Below are 27,102 nucleotides of genomic sequence, written 5' to 3'. Positions count from 1 at the left end.
AAAAAAATATCGGTATGTGGGTGTAGTTTGTTCGAAAACTGGAGCATTGTCATATTTGGAGTATCAATAGAATAAACCCCGAAGTTGCAGTATGACCATATTTTTTTACTGTCACTAGTCGAGTCGATAACATAATGTATATTTACTAAGTCAATAGTTTAGTTTTAATTAAAGCACTATTGCATTAGCAAAGCACTTATACACAGTCTTGAGAATCAGTAAAATTTCTAGCTAAATATTGATGATTGAGACGAGTCTAGTGGGGTAGCCGGATGCAACATCGATTATGCGGCATGAAATGTTGAATAATATTGAATTAAATTTTATTTAAATTTTGTCGCAGCAATAAATTTACGTAGACAAACCTGATATAGGTTATATAGTTTAGAATATTTTCTACGACTTTCACGACTGATTAGACATAGTTGAAAGTAAAACTACTTTTACGTTTTAAATTTCGTCGTTTTTATGTTCATTATAATATATCTGACGTTTTCAAGTAAAGATAAAAACCGAAGTCTAACAAACTGCTTTTAAGAAAAATAGACGGTAGGTAGCAAAATATTAATAGATAAATAATAATTAGTCATCCGTGATCACGAAAACAGTAAATCTGAAAACGTTAGAAATAATATAATTAATAACAATTAAAAAAGGCAAGATTAGACCGTAAGAGTAGTTCTGATATAGGTTGATAAAATACTATTAATGAGAATATTGTCTTGAAAAAATGGAATATAAATACATATAGAAATACTTTTGATTTTAGTTGAAAATAAAATAAGGATACACAAATATTATTATAACGATAAAATTAAGAACTTGTTTTGGTCACATGCGATGAATAAGAGCTCACTTATTTATATAACGAAAAAATACATCTATAAATTACAATTTCACTGAATTCCAACGAATAAAAATTGCTAGCATTCTATCTAAATATTTATACAAATAAATCTTATTATGTAATAACGTTTATGCATTTCTTCTTCTTGGTCGTTCCCTCACTAATGAGAATCATGTGCGATTTGTCTTCATTTATTTCTGTACCGTGCGAGTTTAATAGATAATTGTAGAGTTTCTGTTGATTCTACATTATTTTCACTAACGTATTAACATCTGTCCCACGGTTAACTGCTTCTCGAACTCGAACATGCATGTTTGATCGCATTTGGTATAAAACTGTATAATCTCAAAACTTACTAATTTTACAGGAGAGTGTTTTAAAGGTTTAAAACATGTGATATTTTTAAAATTAATCATCTTTGCAATATTTATTTTTTATTTTGTACCAGTACATTATCTGTCTTTTAAAATAAGATAAAATTAAGTAACAATTAGTCAAAACATAGATAATCTAAAAAAAACCTAAAGTACGCTCTTTTGACAGTATTTATGAGAAAAATACTGGTGATACCAAACGATTCCACATATTAAATCAATTTCGAATATTTTTGGAAATTGTACACTTTTAATGCGAAAAGACGATATGTCCAAAGAAGCTTATTTAAGGCAAGTCGTTGTTTGACGTGAAGCTCTTGTAAAACGGTTTCGTTTGTCACCACGGCTGTCTGTTGTATCGTCAGCATGCGTCTCCAGCACCACATTTCAAAAGCGTCTACTGTGTCCAATTATATACCCTATTTCCAGCCTTGGCTGAACCTTAATGTGGACTTCAGCGATTTTTGGGCTGTAGGAGAACCGTTACTTAACAGGTAATAAACTATCTACCACTACAGCAAAAAAGAAGAAAGACAAAAAAATCTTAGTTATTATGGTTTTATTGAGTTCAAATTTTGTGAGCCCAACGTAATATAAATCGAGGACAACAGGCTGACGCTGATTGCGTTTCCTCAAGGAAATTACCGCACGTCAACACTTACATATACATAAGTTAATGGGTGGAATTAAACTTTACATCGTTTTTAAGTACATTGCGCGCTAAAGCAATAAAGCTACCGTCTCGAAACAAATGCTGAACTATTTTTTCTTCGCATAATATTATGAAGGTCAAAACATTTACTTCTTAAGTATATAAAATGTAAATTCATAACTTAAATATGGAATTAATGGATCGAATAGAATGAATAATCGCTGCATAATGAAATTAAAATAACCAAAATAATTTACTGGTGTAGGTAGGGTGTTGAACAGCGGGGCAGCCGTTGCACTACAGAACTGAGAACTTAGAACTTATATCTCAAGGTGGGTGACGGTTTTAATATTGTTGACGTCTTTGGGCTCCAGTAACCAGTTAACACCAGCTGGGCCAAAAGCTCATTCACCCATCCAAGCACAAAAAAAATATTATTACGTTCTTTTAGTGTCTTGTCATTAATTCCCAGCATCGCCTTTCGAGGTAACTTAACTTGGCTAATCTCTAAAAAACATCAGTTTTAAAGTACACATGTTCTTCTTGAATCTACTATAGTTACAATGACACAAAAGCTTAGCTTGTGGTTAAGTAGGTGATTTGTATGAAAGACACGTCGTTTGACAGCGGCAAATCTTACAGATTCTTGTAATAGATTATGTAATTCTCCACGTTATAGGTCCTTTATTGCTATTTTATAACTTAATGTTTCAATACAAAAATGATCGCATTTAAAAAATTGGTTTATCTATTTGGTTTCTTGAACATTTACGATATTTGAGTTTTATTTATTTTTCTTAAAAATATGTCCTGTATTTGTGGCTTTTATATACCAATTAGCCAATGCATTGGTATCTTGTATTAAAATATCATTCGCATTGAAAGAATTTATCAATTAAATAAAAGATCATTGTTATACATAATATATTACGCATATTTTATTTTATTTATTTATTTTTTATTGCCTTTGTAGGCAGACGAGCATACGGCCCACCTGATGGTAAGTGGTCACCGTCGCTCATGGACGTCAGCAATGCCAGGGGCAGAGCCAAGCCGCTGCCTACCATAAAGAACTCTCCGCAAGCCTCGTTTGAAGAAGGACATGTCATAGCGCTCGGAAAACACCGTGGAGGGGAGTTCATTCCAAAGCCGGATGGTACGTGGCAAAAAAGATCTTTGGAAACGCACTGTCGATGAACGCAGCGGTTCCAGATAATATGGATGAACTTTGCTCCGATGGCGGGAGGTGCGATGATAAAAAGGAGATGAGGGAATCATCTCGAATAATTCCTCAGAGCATTCCCCATGGACCATGCGGTATAAAACACAGAGAGAACCGAAGTCCCTCCGTAGACCCAGAGGTTCCAAGCGATCCGCGAGAACAGGACTATCGACCATCCGAACAGCCCGTTTCTGTATGGAGTCAAATGGAAGTAGCTGGTATTTGGGATTGGGGTATTTTATCCACAGCTATGCATAAAATATGCAAATTGATAAAGCACAACTACCCAATAATTACCCAATTGGATTTCACAGCCCTTACGCGGTAGTTCTAAAACGTCTAAACATATTCTGCTGATTATAATTTCGACGCCTATCGCGTTACATATTTTATTCGAAATGAATTTTAAGCGACCTTTCGAAGTGGATCATGGTTTTTTCCAAGTAAATGTATTTTAAATGCACAATGAAAGCGAAAGTTTTTGTATATTTTGTGCCAAAAAAACGGAATGTAAATAAGTAATAACGTTTAATAGTTTCATTTATCAAATGCAGATTTTAATGCAATTTTTGCGGCTGCTTATATAACCTAATGGATCGACTAAGACTGAGCCAATCGTACATGTTTTTTGAAAATTGTGTTATCATACATATGTTATATGTAGTCCTTAGAATCTATAGAAATTTTAAACGAGCTTTGAAATATTTCCATAACCATTGTCATTTGTTATTGCTAAATTGAGGTAACATATTTTTTATTTATTTATTATCTTAGCATAGTTTTTATTATTAACAATAATCCTAACATAATATTGATTTATTATTTTACTTTGGTCTTGGATTGAATTTTGGATTAATTTTTTATCATTCTTTGGTCTGTCCTCTCATCTCGTTTTTCGGCAACATTCTTGCCTATGTATATTTATAATGCAGGACTTTTTGGCGGGAACGCGAGGAGTGAATTTGTGTGATTTGTTTTATTTTGTCTATTTAGTGTTTCTTCGGGTTTAAATGTGTAGCGGTGGTTTATTAACTGTTTAATATCTGTGAAAGTGTACAAATGTGGGAAAATCAAACAAAGCCGCTGAATGTAACTTCTCGGGATCCTCCAAAAAGTCCACTGAAAAAGTCTCAGTAAATGACCATCATTTTACTGAGATTATATTTCATCCCATATCATCTCATCTCATTTCATTTAATTTCATCCCACTTGATTAATGTCTCAAATCTTCATTTAATTTCACTCCATATTATCATTTTTCATAAAATTAAGAATATAAATTAAAATGAGAAATGAATTAAAAGTCTTAGCTACCAGGTCATAACAACGCTTAAAAAAAATATGCCTATTAACTGTGTTTTTACCTTTAGGCAGACAAATCTTGTACAAATTTTCGAATCTGACAACCCGTTTTTGTTCTCAGGGATCTCACCCAGACAGCCTGTACAGAGTTCCAGTTGACAGTGGAGTCGCACGTACTAAGATGACAAGAGTGGTACGAGTTATCCGATGGCCCGCTGCCCTTGTAGCCGTATGCGTCGCCTTAGCAGTCTTCGTGTACTTCCTTATGCCTGGTACGAAATATATTTATAACTTACCGACGATACTAAATGGCGTCCCTTGTCATTTTTTAACTTATGCACGGCCCAATCACCGCATAATCTGCAACAGCATGAAAAAGTACTAATAAAAAAAACGCACATAGCTGATGGAGGTATGTTCCTTTTACTCATACTACATTAACACTCATAAATTACCTTTTTGCAAAAACTCATATGATCCTTTGCTGTGTCGCTTAAAATTGTAATACTATTAGTATAATAATATTGTAACGTATTTTTTAAATTCTTAAGAAGTGTGAAGTGGTCAACCGTCTCCACAGACATTTAAATCATGAGTTCTAAGTCTCAGTTTTCAGTACAACGGCTGCACCACCCTGCAAACCGAAACGCATTACTGCTTCATGGCAAAAATAGGCAGCGTGGTGATACCTACCCGTACGGACTCACAATGAAATACGCCCTAACATCAGTAATAAATTATTGATAATAATTACAACGCTGGTCAAATACATTGGATATAGAAAATTGTCAATATGTAGTTGGCTTTCTGGACTGATTGCTAAAGCAATGAGATTTTCCATAAGGTAGGTAGATTTAAAAAAAAAACTATTGTTAGACTCTCTGAAGTAAAGTGTATTTGAATGGACGCTTTTATTTAGTTATTCTTACGTTGTATTGAACACCATTCACTAGATTTTTTTTTATTGTTTTAGATGAAAAAAAAAATCTGTTATTCTGTATAGATTCTATATAGATTCTGTTATTGTTGATTTATAATTTTAACGTGTTTCTTTTAACTTTCTAAATATTATTTTACAATAGGTGCACCGTTCGCGGATACTAATCAAGATAAGTTTTTGTTTGATATCGACACCTCGCAAAAGTTTATCTGCTGTGTATTGATCACTGCTTAATCGTTTTTTTTTATAGTCTTTATTACTACTTTATTAACAACCTTATCTTTCGACGATTATTACGTTTTGCAAAAAAATACTAGCGCAACAGTTTCAACAAATTTCATGTTAATGTTTAATCAAACTCTGCAAAATTGCAAAAGAAAACTCGGTTTCAATGACAAAAATGTATGAGTTCATAAAATAATATTACTTAAATTTTGATAATACATGATTTCGTTACGTATAATAAAAATAACGTAACATACATTGATATTTTTCAACATCGTATCCAACCAAAGCGCTCCGGGATTTCGGTTGAAACGTTTTGAAAGCTTCATTATTACATTTGATGTCCACATTTGTGCGACAGATCATGTCACAGGTCAACTCGTATACGTAATGCGACATATTATTATCTATTTATGAATTAATACATCATTATACCTACATAATGTAAGTAGTTTTCGTCTTCTAATGAACAAAGTTTGACCACAATCACGGACACTTTAATATTTATTTTTGGATTACATTTTCTCTGTTTCTAATCTGTTACTGATATTTGAACACAAAACTGACTACATATTTCGATTTTTTTTTATTGATTCACTAAAGCTCGTGAACAGCTACTACATAAAAAAATAGTTTGAAAAGCAGACGTCAAAATAATAATTTAATCTTATCTTATATCTTCTCAATTCTTGATTATAAATATATATATATATATATAAATATATATATATATATTTATAATCTGAATTTCGGAAACGGCTCCAATGATTTTCATAAAATTTTGTATACAGGGGATTTCGGGGGCGACAAATCGATCTAGCTAGGATTTATTTTCAGAAAATGTTGTTTTATTCGTGTTTTCAATAATCAACTTTATCGATAATCAACTTAAACATACTAATTTTTTTTATTGAAAGAAAATAACAAATAATATAATTTCTAAAAAACACATTTTATTAAAAAAAAAAAAATACCTCATCCTCATCCTCTCCTCATCCCCTAGTATTTCTATTATGTAAACAGATAAATTTTTGTTTATTTACACGATAATTATACTCTAGTTAGTGTAATAGGCGATCCTGTGTTCACAGCACCGTGTTGTGATCCACAAAACTTGAATTCGTGCGACAAAACTTATGTAATTTGTTTACAAAATCAATGTTCAAGAATGTTTGAGCTGTTCGTTTTACATATTATTTACGTTTGCTTTGATTAATTGATTGATAGATATACTACCGTTTTAAATATTAATATCGAACTCATTAACCTGTTTCGTATAAAAATCCCATTTCTCACTTCCACTGCTCCTCATTAAGTCTCTTTTAAGATCCTTTTTCGTATTTGCATATAGAAAGCTGCGTACATTATTTTGGGTACTTACAAGCCACAGTCCAAATGAAGGAACATAAAATATTTCTGAAGTTAACGATCGTGGTTTCATGAGCGAAATTTGCCTTTAGAGTCGCGTGAGTTCTTTAAACAACACATTCGGGAACTTTCGAGTTTCACACGCAAAGGAGTTTTTAAAAGAATACCAAAATGATTTATAAATGTAACACAATTTTGCAACAGCCTGAACGCTTACAAGGACCGGATGTTCTGCTTTAACTCTGTTCGCATCATTAGCCAAGGACCCGTGAAATGGAAAGTTGACCTCGCGTTGACCGCGCATTCCTCCTACAGCGAATGTCTGCCTACACATCTCTGGCTATCTTATTCAACACGTAACTTTTTGCATTAAAACAATGCAACGTCTGTTTTGCGAATATTTAAATTAAGTAACTCACATTATCTAAATTAAAATTTATTTAATAATTTAAATAATTACATGAAAGGAACTATGTATATTAGTCTTATTTAGTTCAAAACTATCTTAGTTGTTCCTCAATTTGATTCGTTATCATCCGATATAATGGTAACTTAATCCATTTCATATGAATTTATAAATCAATAGGGTTATATGTTTAATTGTATTACAACATTCTCATGAATTATTTTACTGTCAATCCGGTAGTAGACAAAGAACAATCCGGTCTTTTATAACCTCACTTTCATCGTCGCGTACAGCACCAATTAACACTTTGTGTATGCTTTGTTTGCTAAAAGTTATAGTGACCTAACGTTTTCATACAATTACGTCATATAATGCATCGGTAATATCAGTGGCTTTTTTTTAATTTAATAATTCTAAGAAATAAATAATTCTCGTGCGATTTTCGTAGGCTCTATGTTCCGGTAAATACGTAAAATTTCGAAGTTATTAATCTGTCAAACAGTGTTTATGCTAAATGTAAATAACACCGTATGTGAAATTAGACTAGTTGAGGCCGCTGTCGACCTAAAATAATCACGAACCAAGTAAATGAGGTAAATTATTTTAATAGCTGTATTAAATGTATTTTACATGTGTACATGTATCGAATTTATTTTAATCCACTGCTATGAATTCAAACTTCGTGCGTTTCTGTTTACTGCATTGTGTAATTGAAACTTTTCTGTAATCTCAAGGTGGCTAGTGAAACGTAAGGTCGAAATTTAAATTGTATTGCATAACTATTCCACCCTTTATACGTACTAACACGTAGGTTTTTTTATTGCCCTAGTATGCAGACGATCGTACGGCCCACCTGATGGTGAGTCGTTACCGACGCCCATGGACTTCAAACTTCAACAATGCCAGGGGCAGAGCCAAGCTACCTTTAAGTACTCTCCACAAGCCTCGTTTGAAGAAGGACATGTTATAGCACTCGGGAAACACCGTGGAGGAGAGCTCATTCCAAAACCGTATGGTACGTGGCAAAAAGATCTCTGGAAACGCAATGTGGATAAACGCAGTGGCTCGAGGTAGTATGGATGAACTCTACTCCGGTAGCGGGCGGTGCGATGATAAAAAGGAGACGGTGGGATCATCTTAAACAACCGTTGTAACTATACTTGAGACCTTATAACTTATATCTCAAGGTGGGTGGCGCATATACGTTGTAGATGTCTATGGGCTCCAGTAACAACTTAATACCAGGTGGGCTGTGAGCTCGTTCACCCATCTAAGAAATAAAAAAAAAGCACCTCCATCCTCCTCGGAGCACTTTTCATGAAACATACGGTACGAAATACAGAGGGAACTGAAGCTATTTTGACCAGGTCGTCGGTTTATCTCAATGGTTGTCTGCCCAAGTTATGATGTGCGGGCTCACAATATGATCTAGCTAATCAAGCACCTCCGTAATAACGTCAGGTGAACACGGCGCACTGCTATAAAAATTGACTAGAGACTTCATTAGAACGTCTTAAATTGGTAAATTGCCTTTTGTGTTGTCAAATATTAAAAATATTATTTAATTTTTTTTTGTTCCTACGTTAAGAACATTTTGATTCCAATTGAATTATTACTGGGAGTCATATATGAAAAATAAGCCTACGTCTGAATCAAGTTTTAGTCATGTTGTTTTATAATTACCGTTAATATAATATTTGATGTAAGTTATTTTAAGTTATGTTAAGTTTTTATAAGATAAAAGTTAAGGTCAAATTTTATTTTGTAATTTATTTAAATTTATTTTTAAAATCATTAAACATCGTATATTATTGTTAAAGCAACTTATTTTGAATAACTTTAACGATTGATTTGTAAAGATTAAGTAAGTAATAAAGTCGGAAGAACGTCCGACCCGGGAAGTGTGGTCCAGTCACCTATGACACTGAGATCGCCGAAACGAGAGCATGTTATTTTAGATTCATCATATACGATTATGTAGCAAAGCATTTCATAATCATTGATATAATTTTATCTAATATATAAAATTCAATGTTTTTTTGTTCATTTTTTTTACGTGGTCATACCGTTCCGCTTATTTGTCGAACTCGTCGAGCAGATCGACGTGGAAACTAGCGCATAGGATCAGCTCGCTTAGTTTCTCGCCGGATCTACTCAGCGATTCGCGATTGTAATCCGATAGTACAGTTAATAATATACTTGATAAATAAATAAATAGTACATGCATACGCGAAACAACTGCCCTAAGGCTGCCAGGTCTCCCTCGGAGGCTCTCGAGCAGCTGTTACAAAATCCCACCCCTCCTGGCTGAGCCCGTGCTCGCCCACCTGTCCTGGTGAAACTAGAAAGGCCTCTGGGTAATAAATAATCCTCCCGTCCTAAAAAATATATGAATTAAAAATTATAAAATTGAGTAATTAATAATAATAATTAATTTTTGTTCGTTCTTTTGTTCACTTGCACTTGAAGCATTAATTTTCACACGGTAGGTACTTACTAAATTTTGAGGGTTAAATTGTTCGTGGATATACATAAAATAAGGTAAGGTAAAAATATGCGTTTGCCGACAATTCCACCCATTCCATGATAGGAATGCTCGTACGCTATTATAAATATATAGTTACTTTTTTTTTCTTCAATTGTCATTTACCAGACGTCGGTGTTTGTTAAAGTGGCTTGAAAATTTGTTAAAATTTGCTGTAAAGAACGAACAGAAGCTTGACGTAGAGGTTTCGGTCACGATCTTCAAGCAATAATGGTACTATTATTGATCGAAGATCACGATGCTCTCTTGTTCCCCACTCTACTATTTTCTTATATTTTGCGTTGGATTATCAACTGTTGCATTGCGTGTTCTAGATCCCCCAACTTAGACTATTGATGGTATTGAGTATCGTGTCATAATTGAAGACATCAGTGGATCGAAGGGACTAAGTGCCATTTTTAAGATTTTTGAGTTTTTACATTGAATGAATATATTATGTCCCTATAAATGATATTAGACCTTAAATCTCCGGATTTAAAGGCTATTTTTAGAAATTGCATGTGATCAAGGATCTATGTACGAAGAAAATGTACAAGTAATAAAAGTTTGTTGCCCGTTTTCTCAAAATTAACATATTGTATGATACAATCCTCTTCATCCACTCATGTCTTCAATTACACTATAACAAAATTTCATTCAGCTGACGCATGGAGACGGCAATGTTGCTTGAGAGATGTAAGTTTGTTGACATAGCTGCCATTTGAAGTAAAGTGAATAATGTGATTGGTTGAAAAGCTTTGTTCAAAAACGAGTTCTTGACGACATCGCCCATAGATACAACCAGTCGAGTTTCTTGCCGGATCTTCTCAGTGGGTCGCGATTTCGATCCGGCGGTAGATTCAATGAAGCGCTGGTCTTGCTAGGGCTAGTGGTGGCAAGTCCTCTCAGGATGAGCCCTGTGAGCTCACCGTCCAGCCGTTGGTATAGCTCCTTAGGCTAGCACCGATTAAGGACAAGAAAAAAGACGACATTTTAAATCAGAAAACAATTTGATGTCTTCCTTTTCTTTCTATGTTTAGTAGACTACATAAATAGCATTAATGAATGAACATAAATTAAATATTAATATTAAGTTTTTTGCTGTTATAAGAGGATGCACTAGCAAAAAAACTGGCTTTCTAATTTGTTTAGAAATTCTATCAGATAATTAAGCAATAAGTTTTATTTATTAAGAGTAAAGAAAAGAAAAAAGCCGCCGAATTTTACTGTATCTGATTAGAGTTAACGATATGGAAATCTATTAAAAAAATCTAGTTTGGTGACATTCTAGTTCCTTACTCGTGCTTTTATATAAACTCATTAGCCTTGTCTGGGTTTGAAAAGTGACTGATTTAAAATGCTGTCTGACGAAGTTTTTATCTATCGTTCTGTTAATTTACTTCCGAATGAGTTTCTCTAACAGTGAAAAGCTCCACTAATTATTCAAAATTCCGAACATAACCAAAAAATAATTAATGAACGCCTCGTCCGTCTCGTCTGGCTATTGGCACGTTGATTAACGTACCCGATAATTCTGTTAACGAAATTCAACATTCGATATTTGTTTTGAAAATCCTAGTGGAATTCATGAGCATCGGAATCCCAGAGTTTCGTTGAATTTGTAATGTTTACCTTAGAAAAATAATTAGTAAGTAACCAACGTTCGATCAGTGTTCGAATATCGACCATAATCACCGACATCTATACTTCTATACTCTATACTAATATTATAAAGAGGAAAGATTTGTTTGTTTGTTTGTTTCGAATAGGCTCCGAAACTACTGGACCGATTTGAAAAAATCTTTTTCCATCAGAAGCCGACATTGTCCCTGATGAACATAGGCTACTTTTTTTTATTTTTTTTTATTTTATTTTTTTGGTTTCATGTGTGTTTTAATGTTTCCGAAGCGAAGCGAGGGCGGGTCGCTAGTCTTAAATAAAAGAATAAACAGTTTTAGACTTGCTTCTTCGTTCATATTGTATGCTTTCGTGTAAAGCTTAATTCGTCGGATAGAATTTTTCACAGTTGTTATTGGTACATACCGATGATTTTCTAATATAATTGTATATAGTAATTGATTCAACGACTGGACGCGAAAACGTAACAGACAGATCGAACTACTTTAGATTGATAACATCATTGTTAACGTAATATACATAAGTTATGTTTCTTATTTCACAGATAGGTGTCGAGCTTTCGATATTTTTGCTATTGAAAGGTTCCCCATAGACATAACCTACTGAGTTTCTCGCCGGATCTTCTTAGTGGGTCCCGATTTCGATCCGCTAGTAGATTCTGTGAGGCACTGTTCTTGCTAGGACCAGTGTTAGCAAGTCTCTCAATTTGAGCCCGTGTGCTCACCTACTAGCCTGTGATTAGCTGGAATAGGCCTAATGGGCTATACCAGCGAATAGTTAGGAAAAAAATTGTTACTCAAATCTATTATGAATTTTCTTTGCGACATAAATTAGCAGAATAGATAATACCGGATATATTCCATTTACAACACACCCTACCACCGTAATTACGCAAATAATAGTAATGCTCCGTATACAATATTTCTTACGTTTCTTTTGTTACAACATACCCGTATATATAAATACATATTATTATAATTTGCGTAATCACTGGTGGTAGGACCTCTTGGGAGTCCGCACGGGTAGGTACCACCACTCCGCCTATTTCCGCCGTGAAGCAGTAATGCGTTTCGGTTCGAAGGGTGGGGGTAGCCGTTGTAACTATACGGAGACCTTAGAACTTATATCTCGAGGTGGGTGGCGCATTTACGTTGTAGATGTCTATGGGCTCCAGTAACCACTTAACACCAGGTGGGCTGTAAGCTCGTCCATCCATCAATGCAATAAAAAATAAAAAAACATACTTTATACATATTTATAAAAACAAACTTAATCGTACTTTATATTGAAATATATACGTATGTACGTAAGGCAAATACCGCGAGCGGTTATCGCGCCTTAGTGTAAATGCCTCGCAAAACCTATCTGAGACAGTTACTAGATTTGCTCATCAGTAAAAATATTTTACTTTGTTTTTCAGATACGATCGACATTGATGTAGACTCTGTTAATGGAACTACTTGGGAAGCTGCGAGAGCACACAATAATGTATTACCTCACAAATTTGAAGAGAGTAAAGTCAAGAAGAATGACAATGATCGTGCTCAAACACAGGGTAACTTATTTGGATTTTAAACTAATAAAAGTTTACTTTGTGTGCATTTAAACCATTTGTTTTTAGCACGAAATTCCGGTTTGGTTCTTACTTTTATGGAGAAAAGTGCCATTTTCTCTTCCGGTAAAATATTTTAATAAATTAGTACTACAATTTTCTTGGCATGCTTATATTTTTAAATTAGCAACGATTTATTTAATAGGTTGGTGTATGCGTACTTATACGCGTGTTTGGTTAGTAAGTCTCGATGATTCGTGAGTTTTGGTGAATGAGGTAGGGGTCAATTCTTATGTTGATGTGATTGACAACTGCATATATGATTGGGTTGTATAATATTACTCTAAAAAAAGAAAGAGAGAATTAAAAAAGAAGTAGGAGAGATGGATAGGAGGTAGATATTAGGTAATGACGCTGATAAACCGAACAAAATATTAAAACTTTTTTGATAAAGGAATTTACATGGATATTTTAGATCACAGTCCAACAAAAGCACATTGAATATTTTTTAATCATTATGATTAAGTTGGTGATTGACTTGATCCTAAATTTATTAAAATAACTATAATTGTCATGCTTAATTTAACCGGTATCAGTCTATACAAAGCACGGTGCGTGTATTACGTAAAATTTGGATATTAGAACGAACTAATTCCAAGTTATTTGTATCAAAACGATTACAGAATAATCTGTTGGAATAGATAACATGTTCACTTAGGTCACTAGAAACTAAATAAATTTACGCTACGGCGTTAATTCTAAATTTAATGCAGTTGAAACCACGGAATACAGTTCATCTTCTTATTAGAATCATACCTGCAAAACCAAAAAAACTTATAAATTTTCTTAGTTACTAACTGAGTACTGGCTTAAAGTACTCGATTTTTGTGTGACCCCAGGACTGGGTAACTCTGCTCTGACTACTCACTGACTGCCGTACGGCAATCATGCGTTATAATTGATGGGCGACGTAACCCATAGACACAGCCCACTGAGTTTGTCGCCGGGTCTTCTCAGTGGGTCGCGTTTCCGATCCAGTGGTAGATTCTGCGAAGCTCTGCTCTTGCTAGGGCCAGTGTTAGCAACACTCCGGTTTGAGCCCCGTGAGCTCACCTACATGTTAGGGTGAAGCTGAAATAGCCTCTCAACGCTATCAGCATAGGTAGGAAGAAAAAGATGGGCGAGACACAATTCTACCATTAAGATTTCAACCTCATATCTTAATATGAACGGTGGCTCTCTCGTTGTGACAGCTATGGACACCAGTAATAATTTAACATTAAGTGACCTTTGTTTGAACTTGTCTCTTAATGTAAGCATATTTAGTAATAAGATTGATATACCAGAAGCGGTGAGTTTAATTTTATTTTTCTAGTGGAACCATACATTATATTTAAGATCACTGACTCACAAACTGGCATTAAATTTATTTCACGAGCAGCTGAAACAAAGTACCGTGTACACGCACATTATTTTCATAATATGTATTTTCACGTTATTGTAATGTAGATTAGCATTGTTTTGTGTGAATGGTAAAATGAATATTATTGCAGGAACGAAACCATCCGAAATAGACTTTTACGATGCTGATAATGACAAGAGTTACGATATTACCGCTATAATTGATACAATTACGGAAACGGATCCTAAAAGGGTGCTGCCGGTTGCACCAATATTCCCGAGTCATATCACTCCAGAGGTGCAATACGGGAATGAAAGGGTTGATAAAGATAAATTGAGAACGCCGAAAGTAATTAACGAAACGAACACATTTCACGAAGACTCAACACTCAAACCACATATCACTCAAAAACCTGAAAAACCCTTAGAAGTATACTTTAGGGACGTCACCGCAATCCCTACAACCACGGAATCTATCTTCAGAGCTGAAACGGTTAACGATTTTACGAATTACGAAGAGAAACAAACCACGAAAAAGATCGAAGAAGCGTCTTCGAAACATCGCCCATCACTTTACAAACAAAACTTCGTTCAACTTCCAAACGGAGTACAAGATGTCGAAGCGTCATCCGAGATACCTCTCGAAGTGCAAGAATACTACGGCGAGCAACCGGTGAAATCTAATGTTAACTTTACGTCTGGTCACTCGAAATTGTTCGGCATTTCTATGGAAGATGCGGAAAAAATTAAATCTACCACGCAAAGTTCAGTGTACAACACTAGGGTCTCACCCACGCTTCCGACTTGGCGGGATGGTGACGACGCTACTACCAAAAAATATCCAACTAACATTAATTACGAAGGTAAGGATATATTTTACTCCAATTAAAACGGGTGCATGCGGTGAATTTTGATAAATGAAAACATAATATGTAAGTGATTGATTTTTTTTAAAAACGGACCAATATTCTGTGTCGCACGAATGCACCAAACACTTTGGGGATTTCATATCTGGTGATGATCGTTTATTTTAACTTTAAATTGCAAATATTTTTTATTTATTCCAGTGCCGCAGTGTCATTCGACCCACATACCTCTGTGCCGTGGAGTGCTGCCCTACGACTTAGCAGGAAACGCAGCTTCAGTCGGTGGAATAGAGATCACGGCCTTACTACCGCAGATAGAATACTTGGTGGCCACTAACTGCAGCGACCGTGTGAGGCACTTTGTCTGCGCTCTACTCGAACCTGAATGCAACCCGCCTCCGTATCCACCGAAATTGCCATGCTTTAATCTTTGCAAAGGTATCAATAGTACCTACTTATTTTTTAAACGATTAAAACTATAGGTAACTAATTTATATAATATAATCATTGCTTTGGTAAAAATCTATGATGTAGAGTTTATGTTGTGTTTTGACTTTGCCGAACTGTTTCGAAGCTGATTAAATATAGTTACGCCCTACCACGATTTAATCATGAATCTATTGAAGTCGAAGTCTCAAATGTATGTTTTGTAACAATTGTTCCACCTAGCAAACTAGAACGCGTGATGGTTTTGAAGCAGAAATAGGTAGGTCAGTGGTAACTTACCGCGTCTTACACTACCGGTGCACATTTTAAGTCGTCGTGGCCTAAAGGATACCACGTCCGGTGCATTCGCATCGAACTATGTGACTATGTCGGTGTTCAAATCTCGCAGACTGTTACAAATTTTGCTCGTGATATACCTGCCGACTCCCACAACGTAGGAATAACATCGTTTAATAAAAATGAAACCCGCAAATAATGTAATTTGCGGAATGATTAGTTACAGAGCGCAGTGTGAGCCCGCACGTGTAAGGACATCTCCCCTATTTTGACCTATTACAAACGTGAATTAAACAATAGAATTGACCATTTTTGACTTCATGTCCATTTATTTAGTAATGCCTACATGCCATACTCCAGGAAAAAAATAATACCAGGTGGGCCGAAAGCTGCCTGGTGTGAGCACTCGTGAGCACGGCTCACATGATATGCGGAGAAAGTGACAACGATGTGAATTTTAAACCAAATATTGAACGTACAAGAATTATGACGCGTCCCATATTTTAATTGAATACCGTATTCCCTACGAACCTTATGGAATGTTAGATTTAAAGGCGTTTTTTTTTTGTTAATTTCCAGCTATCGTTGACAACTGTGACGGGCTGATCCCCCGAGACCTATCCCCGGCGTTCAATTGTCAGCAATATTTCAAGAACAACTGTATAGCAGCCAAGACGCCGTGCTACCCGAGAGAGATGACCTGCGGCGACGGATCCTGCATCCCGAGGGACTGGATCTGCGACGGGACCCGGGACTGCCTCAGCGGAGAAGACGAGGCGACTTGCGTCCAATGCGACACCCGCGAGTTCCGGTAACGCTCTTCCTACCGCAACTCCGACAGGATTACCTTACCTTATTGTAGGCAGCGGCTTGGCTCTGCCCCTGGCACTGCTGACGTCCACGAGCGACGGTGACCAGTTACCATCGGGTGGGCCGTATGCTCGTCTGCCTACAAAGGCAATAAAAAAAACCTAGAGAACTTTTTTTTACCTCGACTGGTGTTAATGGTTACCGAAGTCCATAGACATCGCAACGATACCATACCGAGACATGAGGTCTAAGTCTAAACTGTCCCGCCCTTCGAAGCAAAGTTGTGGTGTTTAGGTGCGTAGTAGCCTTACCACCAGTAGGTACGCAAATTAGATTTTTAACGGGTTTGATTTTTTTATACGATGTGATTTCTTCATCGTGGGGATCGGCACGTATTTCATTACCAAAATCTGTACCGGGAGTTGAACAGCCGCATGGTCGCATCGCTCAATACGAATGCGCCAAACGTTCTTTATCCCTTATCCTTTAGGTCACGATGACTTCAATTTTAATTACACCGGTACTAGGGGTCCTATTAGATAGCTACGCCTGACCTGCATATTTCTGCTGCAATACAGTCAAGCTTTCGATATGTATATGTGGGACACCTGATACAGTATAAATACAGTTGTATAAGTACTAATTTAATTTATAGTTACTACTTAATCCTTGCTTGTCAACATTTTCTTTTAATAGAATTATTTTTAATAATGTACAAGTGTAAATGCTGTGCTGCTTGCCAGCAATAGTAATAGTATTATTGTGCTTTATTTAATTTAATTTTCTTTGTTGTTTCGTTGTAGGCTGCCCACAGGTTGTTATTACTGTCCCCCGGTGAAGGTCAAGGGGCGACCTGAGGGGGTGAGGCCGCGCGGCGCGCTACCAGCACTCTAGCGCGCTGCCATGGAGTAAATAGAGCGACCGGTCGACGGTGTATCGCGTCCCGACCCGGCAGGCTGGTTCTGGTCCAGCGGGGTATTCCGGGACACCAGCGGCACCGTCTGGGCGGCCCGACGGGCTGCCGTACTGAGACGGCCGACGTTTCAGAGCCTTCGATTCGCCTCGAAGGCTCCGTCGGCTGGGCGTCCTTGGGGTGAGCCGCGCCGTCTGGTTGTAGTGTTGACCGCGGTAACCCCCCTACCTCATCCGGGTTCTGACCTCGGAGGGGATCGGACGTCGGGTGTAAGAGTGCAGGGGAGTCGTTTAGTGGGTGGGCCCTAAAATCCTTGGTCCCGCGGTCTGCTCATAACACCATGCAGATCGTAGAGTCTCACATACCCCGCGCGCCCCTTTTGCGCGGGGACCTCGTAGGAGGTTCGGCCCTCTACCCGAAAAAAAAAAAAAAAAAAAAAGGTTGTTATTACTGTGTGTGCTTATGTATGTTTTGTATTCGGGTTCACCATTTAATTTGATTTTTGTTTTGTGTTTTTATTTATTTTTATACTAGTTTATACCATGTTCTAAGTCTGTACACACGTACCTAGCTCTCGTTCCCGCAGTGAACCAATGGGAAACGGGGGTGATTGAAAATCAGCGCTGTTCAATTTATCGACCTTGGACAGCAATAGCTGAGCCACCTCCTTTTGCCTTTTTCTCTTTTTTTCTTTTGTTTTATTTGTATTTTATTTTATTTAATGTGAAGGGCAATAAATGATTTTATTATTATTATATAATTAGTTGAGACTTTGACTTCAAATCTCATGTTTCTTCTGGGTCAACAAACAACAAAACTTCATTCAAAGTTCTGATTATTATCCTTGTTAATTTAACACGACAGGTGTCCGTCCGGGGGATGTATACAGAAGCGTTGGCTCTGCGACGGGTACGCGGACTGCTCTAACGGGGAAGACGAGGACGTCGAGGTGTGCGGCAGCCCCGTGGTGGCGGGCGAGGAGCCGGCCGGGTCCGCGCCCGCACCCGCCGTGCGCAGACCGAACAGAATGCAGAATTCACACGGACGACAATACTCACACAATACAGGTTCAATTTTTATGACCCAATAATAATAAAAAAATCCACTGATATATAGGTTTTTAATTACAATTTTTTTAATTACAATTCTCACTGGTGGTAGGACCTCTTGTGAGTCCGCACGGGTAGGTAAAATTAAAACCCTTCAAACATGTGAACGAAGCGTCGATTTAATTTAATTAATTACCTTATTTATTTATACGCCATAAACATGATCGTTTGACAGACAGGACGTAACTGGCGATCGTGAAGATTTCAATGTTCCTTTTTAGAGATCCGCTAAGGGCGGATTAACAATATACAATTACATATATATCTACTGGAGTCAAAGGATGAGGTCAAAAGACGTAGGTACACTGTAGGTATTACTGGTGGTAGGACCACTTGTGGGCCCGCACGGGTAGGTACCACCGCCCTGCCTATTTCTGCCGTGAAGCAGTAATGCGTTTCGGTTTGAAGGGCGGGGGCAGCCGTGGTAACTATACTGAGACCTTAGAACTCATATCTCAGGGTGGGTGGCGGCATTTACGTTGTAGATGTCTATGGGCTCCAGTAACCACTTAGCAATAAAAAAAATAAATTTTATAAACTTCAAATTCAATTTTGTAAATATCAAATTCGATTTCTTTCAACTTTTTTTTCTTCTTCTAAAATTTATTTTAAAATTAGCATACCTAAAAAGAAATACAAAAAATACAATAATACAAAAGAAGAAAACTCAAAAAATAAATGACTTGAAGATATTAAATTGAAATGTATTTTTTGTGTTTTTTTCTTAATTTTTTATAAATAATTTTCTAACCTTGAAATACAAATTGAATTTGTTATTTAAAAAATTGAATTTGTTGTTAAAATCTATGTATATTTAAAGATGTTCGAACATTGTATTCAAGTCAACGTAGGCTTGGAATTATAATCTAATAAAAACCTTTCAAGATTACATGACGCTTTTAATTTAAAAAAAAAAATGTAACAAATATTTACGTATTTACAGCACTCGGATTATTAATACAATAACCAACAAAAAGTACCAATATTCAAACCAAATAAAATACACATTATCAAAAAACGTTGTTGATTTTGTTCTTATTGTTGTCGCATCAAAACCAAGTCAATAACTTACCTACATTTCGAAAGCATTACTATAAAAACGAATAAAAGAGCTAGAGAGCTTACATTACTTTTCTGAGAAACATATTTAAAAAAGAGTTTCCCTAAAAGTAAAGTAAAAACAATATCCTATTCATATCGTTGAATTAAATCACATAAAAACTTTGTTTCAGGTGAGAATGAAAGCAGCAAAGAGCTCTTGGTCACAAGCGACAGCAGCAACTCCCTCAAACGGAATTTCACACGAAGACCCTCGCTGTCCCGACTGACGCCCTACAACCGAAATATGCCGCATACAATCCAAACCAGACATAACAATACACAAACAACCACAGCTCCCGTCACCAAACACTCCTCGCAAGACAACGAGAGAACAACACAGAACGCTGACGATGGAGATTCCGAGGAAGACGTGAATGTCGGAGACCTCGGATTCTTCGAAGACCTGAAGAAAGAACCTAAAGAACAGCCCGCTAAGCGGGTGATTGCGAAATCGCAGATGACCAAACCGAAGTCGTCTATAGAAAAAGACGCGGGAGGCGGCGCCCCGGCCCCCACGCGACTCGATCAGTCCATCAGCAAACTGGAGAGGGTTATCAATGGAGCGGCTCTACTAAAGGTAGGAATGTAATTCGTTATTTTTTTTTTATTGCCCTTTTAGTCAGACGAGTATACGGCCCACCTGATGGTGAGTGGTTACCGTCGCCCATGGACTTCAGCAATGCCAGGGGCAGAGCCAAGCCGCTGCCTACAAACATTAACAAGGTTTAACAACACAATCGACACTTCGATCTCTGATCGCAAAGTTATGTTCAAGGGTTTCCAGTAAACACTTATTACCAAGTGCTAAAGCCATTCACTCATTTAACTGAAATATAATAATGTATGTATCCAGTTTGAAAACTAAAAGAACACGCTTAAATAGTAAAAAGAACATTTAATTGAATTTTTATCTTCTGTAGATGCTGGTCAGGATATTAGAGTGAAGTTTTATAATTATTGTATTGACCACGGTCTTTTTTTTAATGCCCGTGTAGGCAGACGAGCGTACGGCCCACCAGATGGTAAGTGGTTACCGTCGCTCTAAGACGTCAGCAATGCTAGGGGCAAAGCCAAGCCGCGGCCTACCGTTTACCGGTCTCTGGTGCTGTTCAAATTATAAAGTTGTCTTGGATGTCTTGAGGTCGGTGAAAAAGACATTCCAAGAGTTAATTATAAGAAACATCTCTAGCAATTCCTACTAGTGTCAGGGCTTGTATTATGGTACTTCTATGGTACTAAATGGTACTTCATTCATTCTGTCAAGCATTAAGCTTTATAGGGCAAATTTTAGTAGGGTAGATCTTATTTAGAAATTTCGACCCAAGCTTGCTTTTTTGGGTCGGACACGAGACGGACCATCCAAGCCAAGCGCAGACTTAACCAATACTGACAACCGATGACAATACTAAAACAGAAAGCGGAAGCCGAATCGAAATCGGAAAAGGCGGAAGAGTTAGAAGAATCGCCTGAAATGAATAAGGGCGGGACGAGGAGTGACGATCTGCCGACCGGACCGCGGGGAGGGTCGACCAGCGCGCATGTGTCGCCCTGTCCCACCGGGGAGTTACGCTGCGTGGACGGGCGCTGCATCACGCTGGCCCAACTCTGCGACGGCACCATCGACTGCTCCGACCACGCAGACGAAGACAACTGCTTCACGTGATCGTGAAGCCGCACCTCCGAAGGACTATCCAGACAGCCCACGTGTACGTCTTTACAAACTAAACAATTCATTCCTTAAATCCAATGTATTTAGGCAACTTAAATGAGGTCTAGTGTATCTTTTAACACGCACACGATATAATGGTCGTGATGTCGAGATTTATATCTTGAATCAAATCTATGGCAGGTTTCTTTTGTGAAGGAACTTTTGTAAGTGTTTGTTTCTCCAATTAGAGCTCCCATAGAGTTATCGTATTCTAGTGAAAAATAAACCTGTAGTTTTGTAATTTGTATGATCAAGATATTTTCGTATTATTCGGGAAAATTCCTATGTTTTTTTGAGATTTTTTGGAAATTACACAGACCAAATCATGAGATTGATTCGAATAATCAAATCACGGAACGTATCTAATTGTCGTGAAGCTTTCTAGAGTTTTGGTTTGAAAGATAGTACCAATTTACGGCTTTGGTCTCGTATCTCAGCATGTATGGTAGCACCTAAGTTGGATATCATCTGTGAGCTCTGGTAACCCAGTTGACTCGACTTGAGCCATGAATTTCGTCGGTCAAACTTAAAAAGTGTAAGTTGTCATGCTTTTTAATGTTGTCGATGTAGATGCGTGACCCATCATTAAATAAGAAGTTCGCCGCTCGTGGACACCGAAAATGCTATGGATACATTAAAAGCGCTAGGGCTTAATCTTAGGTTTTTAACGATCTCGAAGGCAAACGAGCTTACGGACCACTTCTTGGTGAGCTTATAACATCCATGGACATCAAAACACAGCGAAATGGCACCTGCCGCCATCGCAAGTTACAACGTTATCATTATATAAATAGTGATAAGGCTTTTGTGTGTTTGCATTGTCAGTTACGTGAAAACACGAGAGAAAGAGACAAAAAACTTTGCATCGTGTTACTTATGGAAAGGGCGATGCTTTATACTACCAAAAGTCGATGCTTCTATAGATTTTAATCTTGATATCGGAAGCTTTTCTTCCGGAGCTATAAGCTTTTATACGAAGCATCTTCGCGTCACTATCGATTTAAGCCTGTTTCGATAAGGTGCTTATTTTTGACTCTTTGAACTCTTTTTACTCTTTGAAATTCCGTCCATAAATATTATTAATTTTAGATGTAAGAAAGTAATCGTTTATTTCATTTTTAATAGAATCTCTTGAATGCTTTGAATACGCATTTGTAAATAGAAATATTATTGTATTCCAAACGTAAGCTTTTACGTAATATAATGCAAATTAATGTAAAAGTAAAGCTATTGAATTTACTAGGTATTAAAATATAATGTTAAATAAATATAGTCTTTATGGTTTTTAAATGTAACATGAACTGCTGTTCTTTTAGTCATCATACAATTGAGAATTTTAAAATTTCAAATATTTAATTTCAAAGTTTAATAATCGTAACTTAAATTGTATTTTGGTTGGAAAATAAACAAATCTACATTTTTTTATTAATCGTGTAGCTATTTTGATTGACATATTATTAACGTAACTAAAAAACCTTGGAACTTTCCTCGCTACGTGTAAACGAAACTCTATTTCTATCGTGTTTAGGTTGTGTATTATTAAACATGTTTAAGTTTTTACTTGTTAGCTATTATAATGATATTATAGATTTCCAAAGTAAATGTCATAATATTAGTTTTTAATTGAATTCGTTTGTAAGATTATTAACAAAATGTACTTAATGCAAAAATGGAAACTTCTAGAATTACTTCCACTGTATCGGTTTAGTTATAAATCAACTTTGGTAAGTCGGTATCCACTGCCAACGTATTATTATTATCACGTAGTATTGTTTTTATAATGAGAATTTTATTGTAATTTATACTTTTATACTTCAATAAATTTAATGCCATGTTAAAACGGTTTTCTTCGATAAATCCTTTTCCCTGTTTTCGCACATCGGTACAGTCAGTACCTAATCGTGGTTAATTAATCACCAGTCTCAACAAAATTGTGTTTAAGTTTAATGCGAAATCACTAGTCGTTTTAGAAGTGATTTTGTTGGAAGATGTGCAAAGTTTTCGCAGACCACTTCTTGTAAAATCGGACTCTATAGTCATCACAACGTGATCGCCGCTACCCACAAACATGAAGTTAAAATCTCAATTGTATCAGATAACAGCCGTTTCTCTCATCAATGACGGGACGCGACAGAAATAGACTTATGGGTGCTGCCCACACGGGCGAGTTTACAATACGCCCGACCACTAGAAATTTGGCTGGTTTTGATGTGTCGCTCTAATAGTGTTTAATTATTCATCACTTCCAACTTTTATACCCTTTAATATATTCGTCTATATTAATTACTGGTGGTAGGACCTCATGTGAGTCCGCAGAAACCGGTTAGGTACCACCACCCTGTCTACTTCTGACGTGAAGCAGTAGCGCGTTTCGTTTTGAAGGGTGGGACAGCCATTGTAACTATAGTAAGACCTTAAAACTCGTATCTCAAGTGGGTAGCGGCATTTACGTTATAGATGTCTATGGACTACGGTAACCACTTAACCCCAGGTGGGCTGTGAACCCGTCCACCCATCTATGCAACAAAAAAAAATACTATAGACTAATTGCTGCGAGGCCTCAGAATAGCTATCCTGTCTAGTCATTAATATCCACGATTTGCTAAATGTTCTATGCTACCGTAGATAGATAGAATATGTTCAGGCAAGACGACGCAAATTTAAAGGCAGGCTTACATTTTCCTTTTTCATGGGGTACGTGTCTTCACCTGTTTCGAGTACGAAACCAGTGAACCGTTAATGTTTTGGATTGCTGTAATTTGACTCTTGTTCAGAGACTGAATTTCAAAAGTTCTGTCACATTGGGTAACCTCTGTCGAAAAAGTTGCACAAAAAGTAGAGTTACTGACGCCTATCATTGAGTTTATTATTTTAGCTGATATCTTGCAACGGCTTATTTAGCATCAGATCCACCACGAGTCGGGGACGCAGTGTTCCGCTACCCGGTTGCATTTGCGTGTAAAATAGCTTACTCCTCGTCTTCTCGACCTCTCTCGTCGGTTCTCAAATTGAGATTCGGACAAGACTTTTATATTCTCCCCAACACAACGACTTAATGCAGTGAGAAGACTCTCTTTCATTGTCTATTTCTGCAATATAATGCAGTCGCAGAAGTCGTGCATTACTCGCCATGGGTCGTTGCTGCCAAGCACTGCTGTCAAAACTCCAGACAGTGACCAGTCAGTTTCTGATTGTGCACTAGACCTCTCGGTCTGCCCTGTAAGCGTGTAATCCTGAGCGTAAACAATACGCATCAGGTCAGCAAGCTAGCAAGCCTCTGTTAGCCTCAATGTGAGTGCACACCATACAACCAGTCCCCGATGACCGATTAAATCTTCATGACAGTGGAAGGCTAATTATGGGATCGCCTAGCCATCTAACCAAGCATCCAGTACAAATCGTCGAAATTTGGTATTTCTACTCTGACCACACTATAACCGCAGTACGCAACAGGCAAGGAGGTCGAGTAACCGCTAGGATTTAGCAGCGAGTACATGCATCGGGGATAGCATTTCGCTTCGCTGTTCTCACGGTCATGAACTGGCCCCACACGAAAGTTCTGTATAGACGTCGACCGCACCACCCCACTGTAGAAGCGGCGTGTAGTGATTGTACTCTCTAGTGGTGAGAGGAAACTGGCCTAATGCGTCGTCCATTCCTAACAAAACAATAAACAATCTTTTTACTTTTCACGTCTCTTTCGATCATTTTTGACTATTAACGTAGAAAACGTAACATGGTGTATTCGAATGATTTACCACGTTTATTAACAAGTCGTTAAAGTCATAAAAACTATTCTCTCGCGTTTTTCTACTATACCCAGCTTGGCTTTTCAATTATCAAGGGAATAACTCGAATCTAAAAAGTAAAACGGTTTGGGCAAGTGGACAATTTTCGTGTTTTCAATGTCTTTTGTCTTTAGATGGTTTGGATAAATCACAGTCGACTTTATGCCACGTTAAAACAGGTGATTGGGCTTATTGGGAGCCCGTAAGGGTACGTACCATAATTCTGCCTCTATTTGTCGCGAATCAATCATATATTCTGATTTGGACGGTGGACTAGCCGTTATACAGTGGAGGCGTCAACCACACGTATGTAGGTGGGTGGAGAATTTCACATTGATATCTATTCCATAACAAGGAGACTCGTTTTCTCATATACCACAATAAAAAACAACTGAAAACAGCGTGTACGCGAAAATCTTTAAATGATAACTCAACATAAAACACTCTGACACCTTTCAACAAAATACATTATTGATACATTTTGGAGTAGCACGATTTAATCTAAAGTAACATTTACCTGTCGCTACTGTAAAATATTGCAAAGGCCGTTGCCCTCGTATTCTGTCATTGAGGTAACCATATCATCTAAAGTTCACGCTTTGTGCTCCTCAATAGAAGCCAGAGTGACTCACCCATAGGTAGGTAAGTATCTGCCAAATTACTGAATGGCGTGGCGTCTTTTAATAACTGTCTCACACTTGAAAACATTCAGTAACTTGAGGGGTTAAGACCGAGTTTCATTTGACGTACATATATCGCGATCTAACATTAACTTTAAATTGGATTTTATTTTTCCATTCATATAATCGATGATTGCCTCATCACTACCGTTCGATTCGGATGTATTCGGAGCTCGTTCAGCTCAGTGTCGTTTTGTTTTGGTTATTTCGCACTTGCTTTGGAGGTCGCCCAGAACTGAGAACCGTTTCCTTGTCTGACGCAATAGGGTTGCTACAACACCTACTAATTCTGATCAATTGCACAATCGACTTATACTTTTATCTTATTCTAATAATATAATTATTACAGTAATAATTACTTTTATTAGATATTAACATTAATATTTTAGTTTCAGTTGCCAAAAAGAGAGTTTCGAGATTAGAAAACATAAAAACGTGTTTAATCACAAAATTAGCAGCATTAGTCAAATTATAAAGCATGCATAAATACCGTCATCGATAAATTCTCGAATATTCTAGCTATCCATTTTTCGGCAGTATTACGACAAAACTTAGTTATGAGATTATTAAATAAAGAGAAGCTTGTTAATTTTAAGGATACCAGCTTTTTTTTCCCCTACCTATTCGCTGGTAGCTTAAGAGGCTATTCCAGCTACGTCCTGACGGGTAGGTGAGCTCACGGACTCAACCTGAGAGAATTTGCTAACACTAGCCCTAGTAAAAGCAGTGCTTCACAGAATCGACCACCGGATCGGAATCGCGACCCACTGTAAAGATCCGGCGAGAGACCTAGTGGGCTAGCAGCACTGTTAAATCAAAACAGACAGCCTCGAGAGATCCGCTATTGAATATCACCTGCCGTTGTATAGTACATGCAATTTATAAGATCATCGATGTTTTTTTTTATTGCCTAGATGTGTGGACGAGCTCACAGCCCACCTGGTGTTAAGTGG

General features: G+C 37.0%; 1 protein-coding gene across 4 annotated transcripts in view; it reads left to right on the top strand.

Annotated features, from left to right (window-relative positions):
- The window catches only part of LOC101747221 (uncharacterized), a 97,615-nt gene extending 74,094 nt beyond the window's left edge, over positions 1-23,521 (top strand). For 3 of the 4 annotated variants that reach the window (XM_062668761.1, XM_012693813.4, XM_062668759.1), the window contains exons 3-10: positions 4,519-4,669; positions 12,919-13,053; positions 14,604-15,314; positions 15,519-15,755; positions 16,620-16,851; positions 18,628-18,830; positions 20,105-20,550; positions 21,388-23,521. In XM_062668761.1, coding sequence (XP_062524745.1) covers positions 4,519-4,669; positions 12,919-13,053; positions 14,604-15,314; positions 15,519-15,755; positions 16,620-16,851; positions 18,628-18,830; positions 20,105-20,550; positions 21,388-21,636 — 2,364 coding nt within the window. In that variant the 3' untranslated portion in view covers positions 21,637-23,521. The remainder of the gene's footprint in view (positions 1-4,518; positions 4,670-12,918; positions 13,054-14,603; positions 15,315-15,518; positions 15,756-16,619; positions 16,852-18,627; positions 18,831-20,104; positions 20,551-21,387) is intronic. The other variant, XM_062668760.1, reaches the window with a different exon arrangement.
- Positions 23,522-27,102: the final 3,581 nt, after the last annotated feature.

This window comes from Bombyx mori, chromosome 5, assembly GCF_030269925.1.
Source record: "Bombyx mori chromosome 5, ASM3026992v2".
NCBI lineage: Eukaryota > Metazoa > Arthropoda > Insecta > Lepidoptera > Bombycidae > Bombyx > Bombyx mori.
This window is presented reverse-complemented; position numbering and strand designations above follow the sequence as displayed.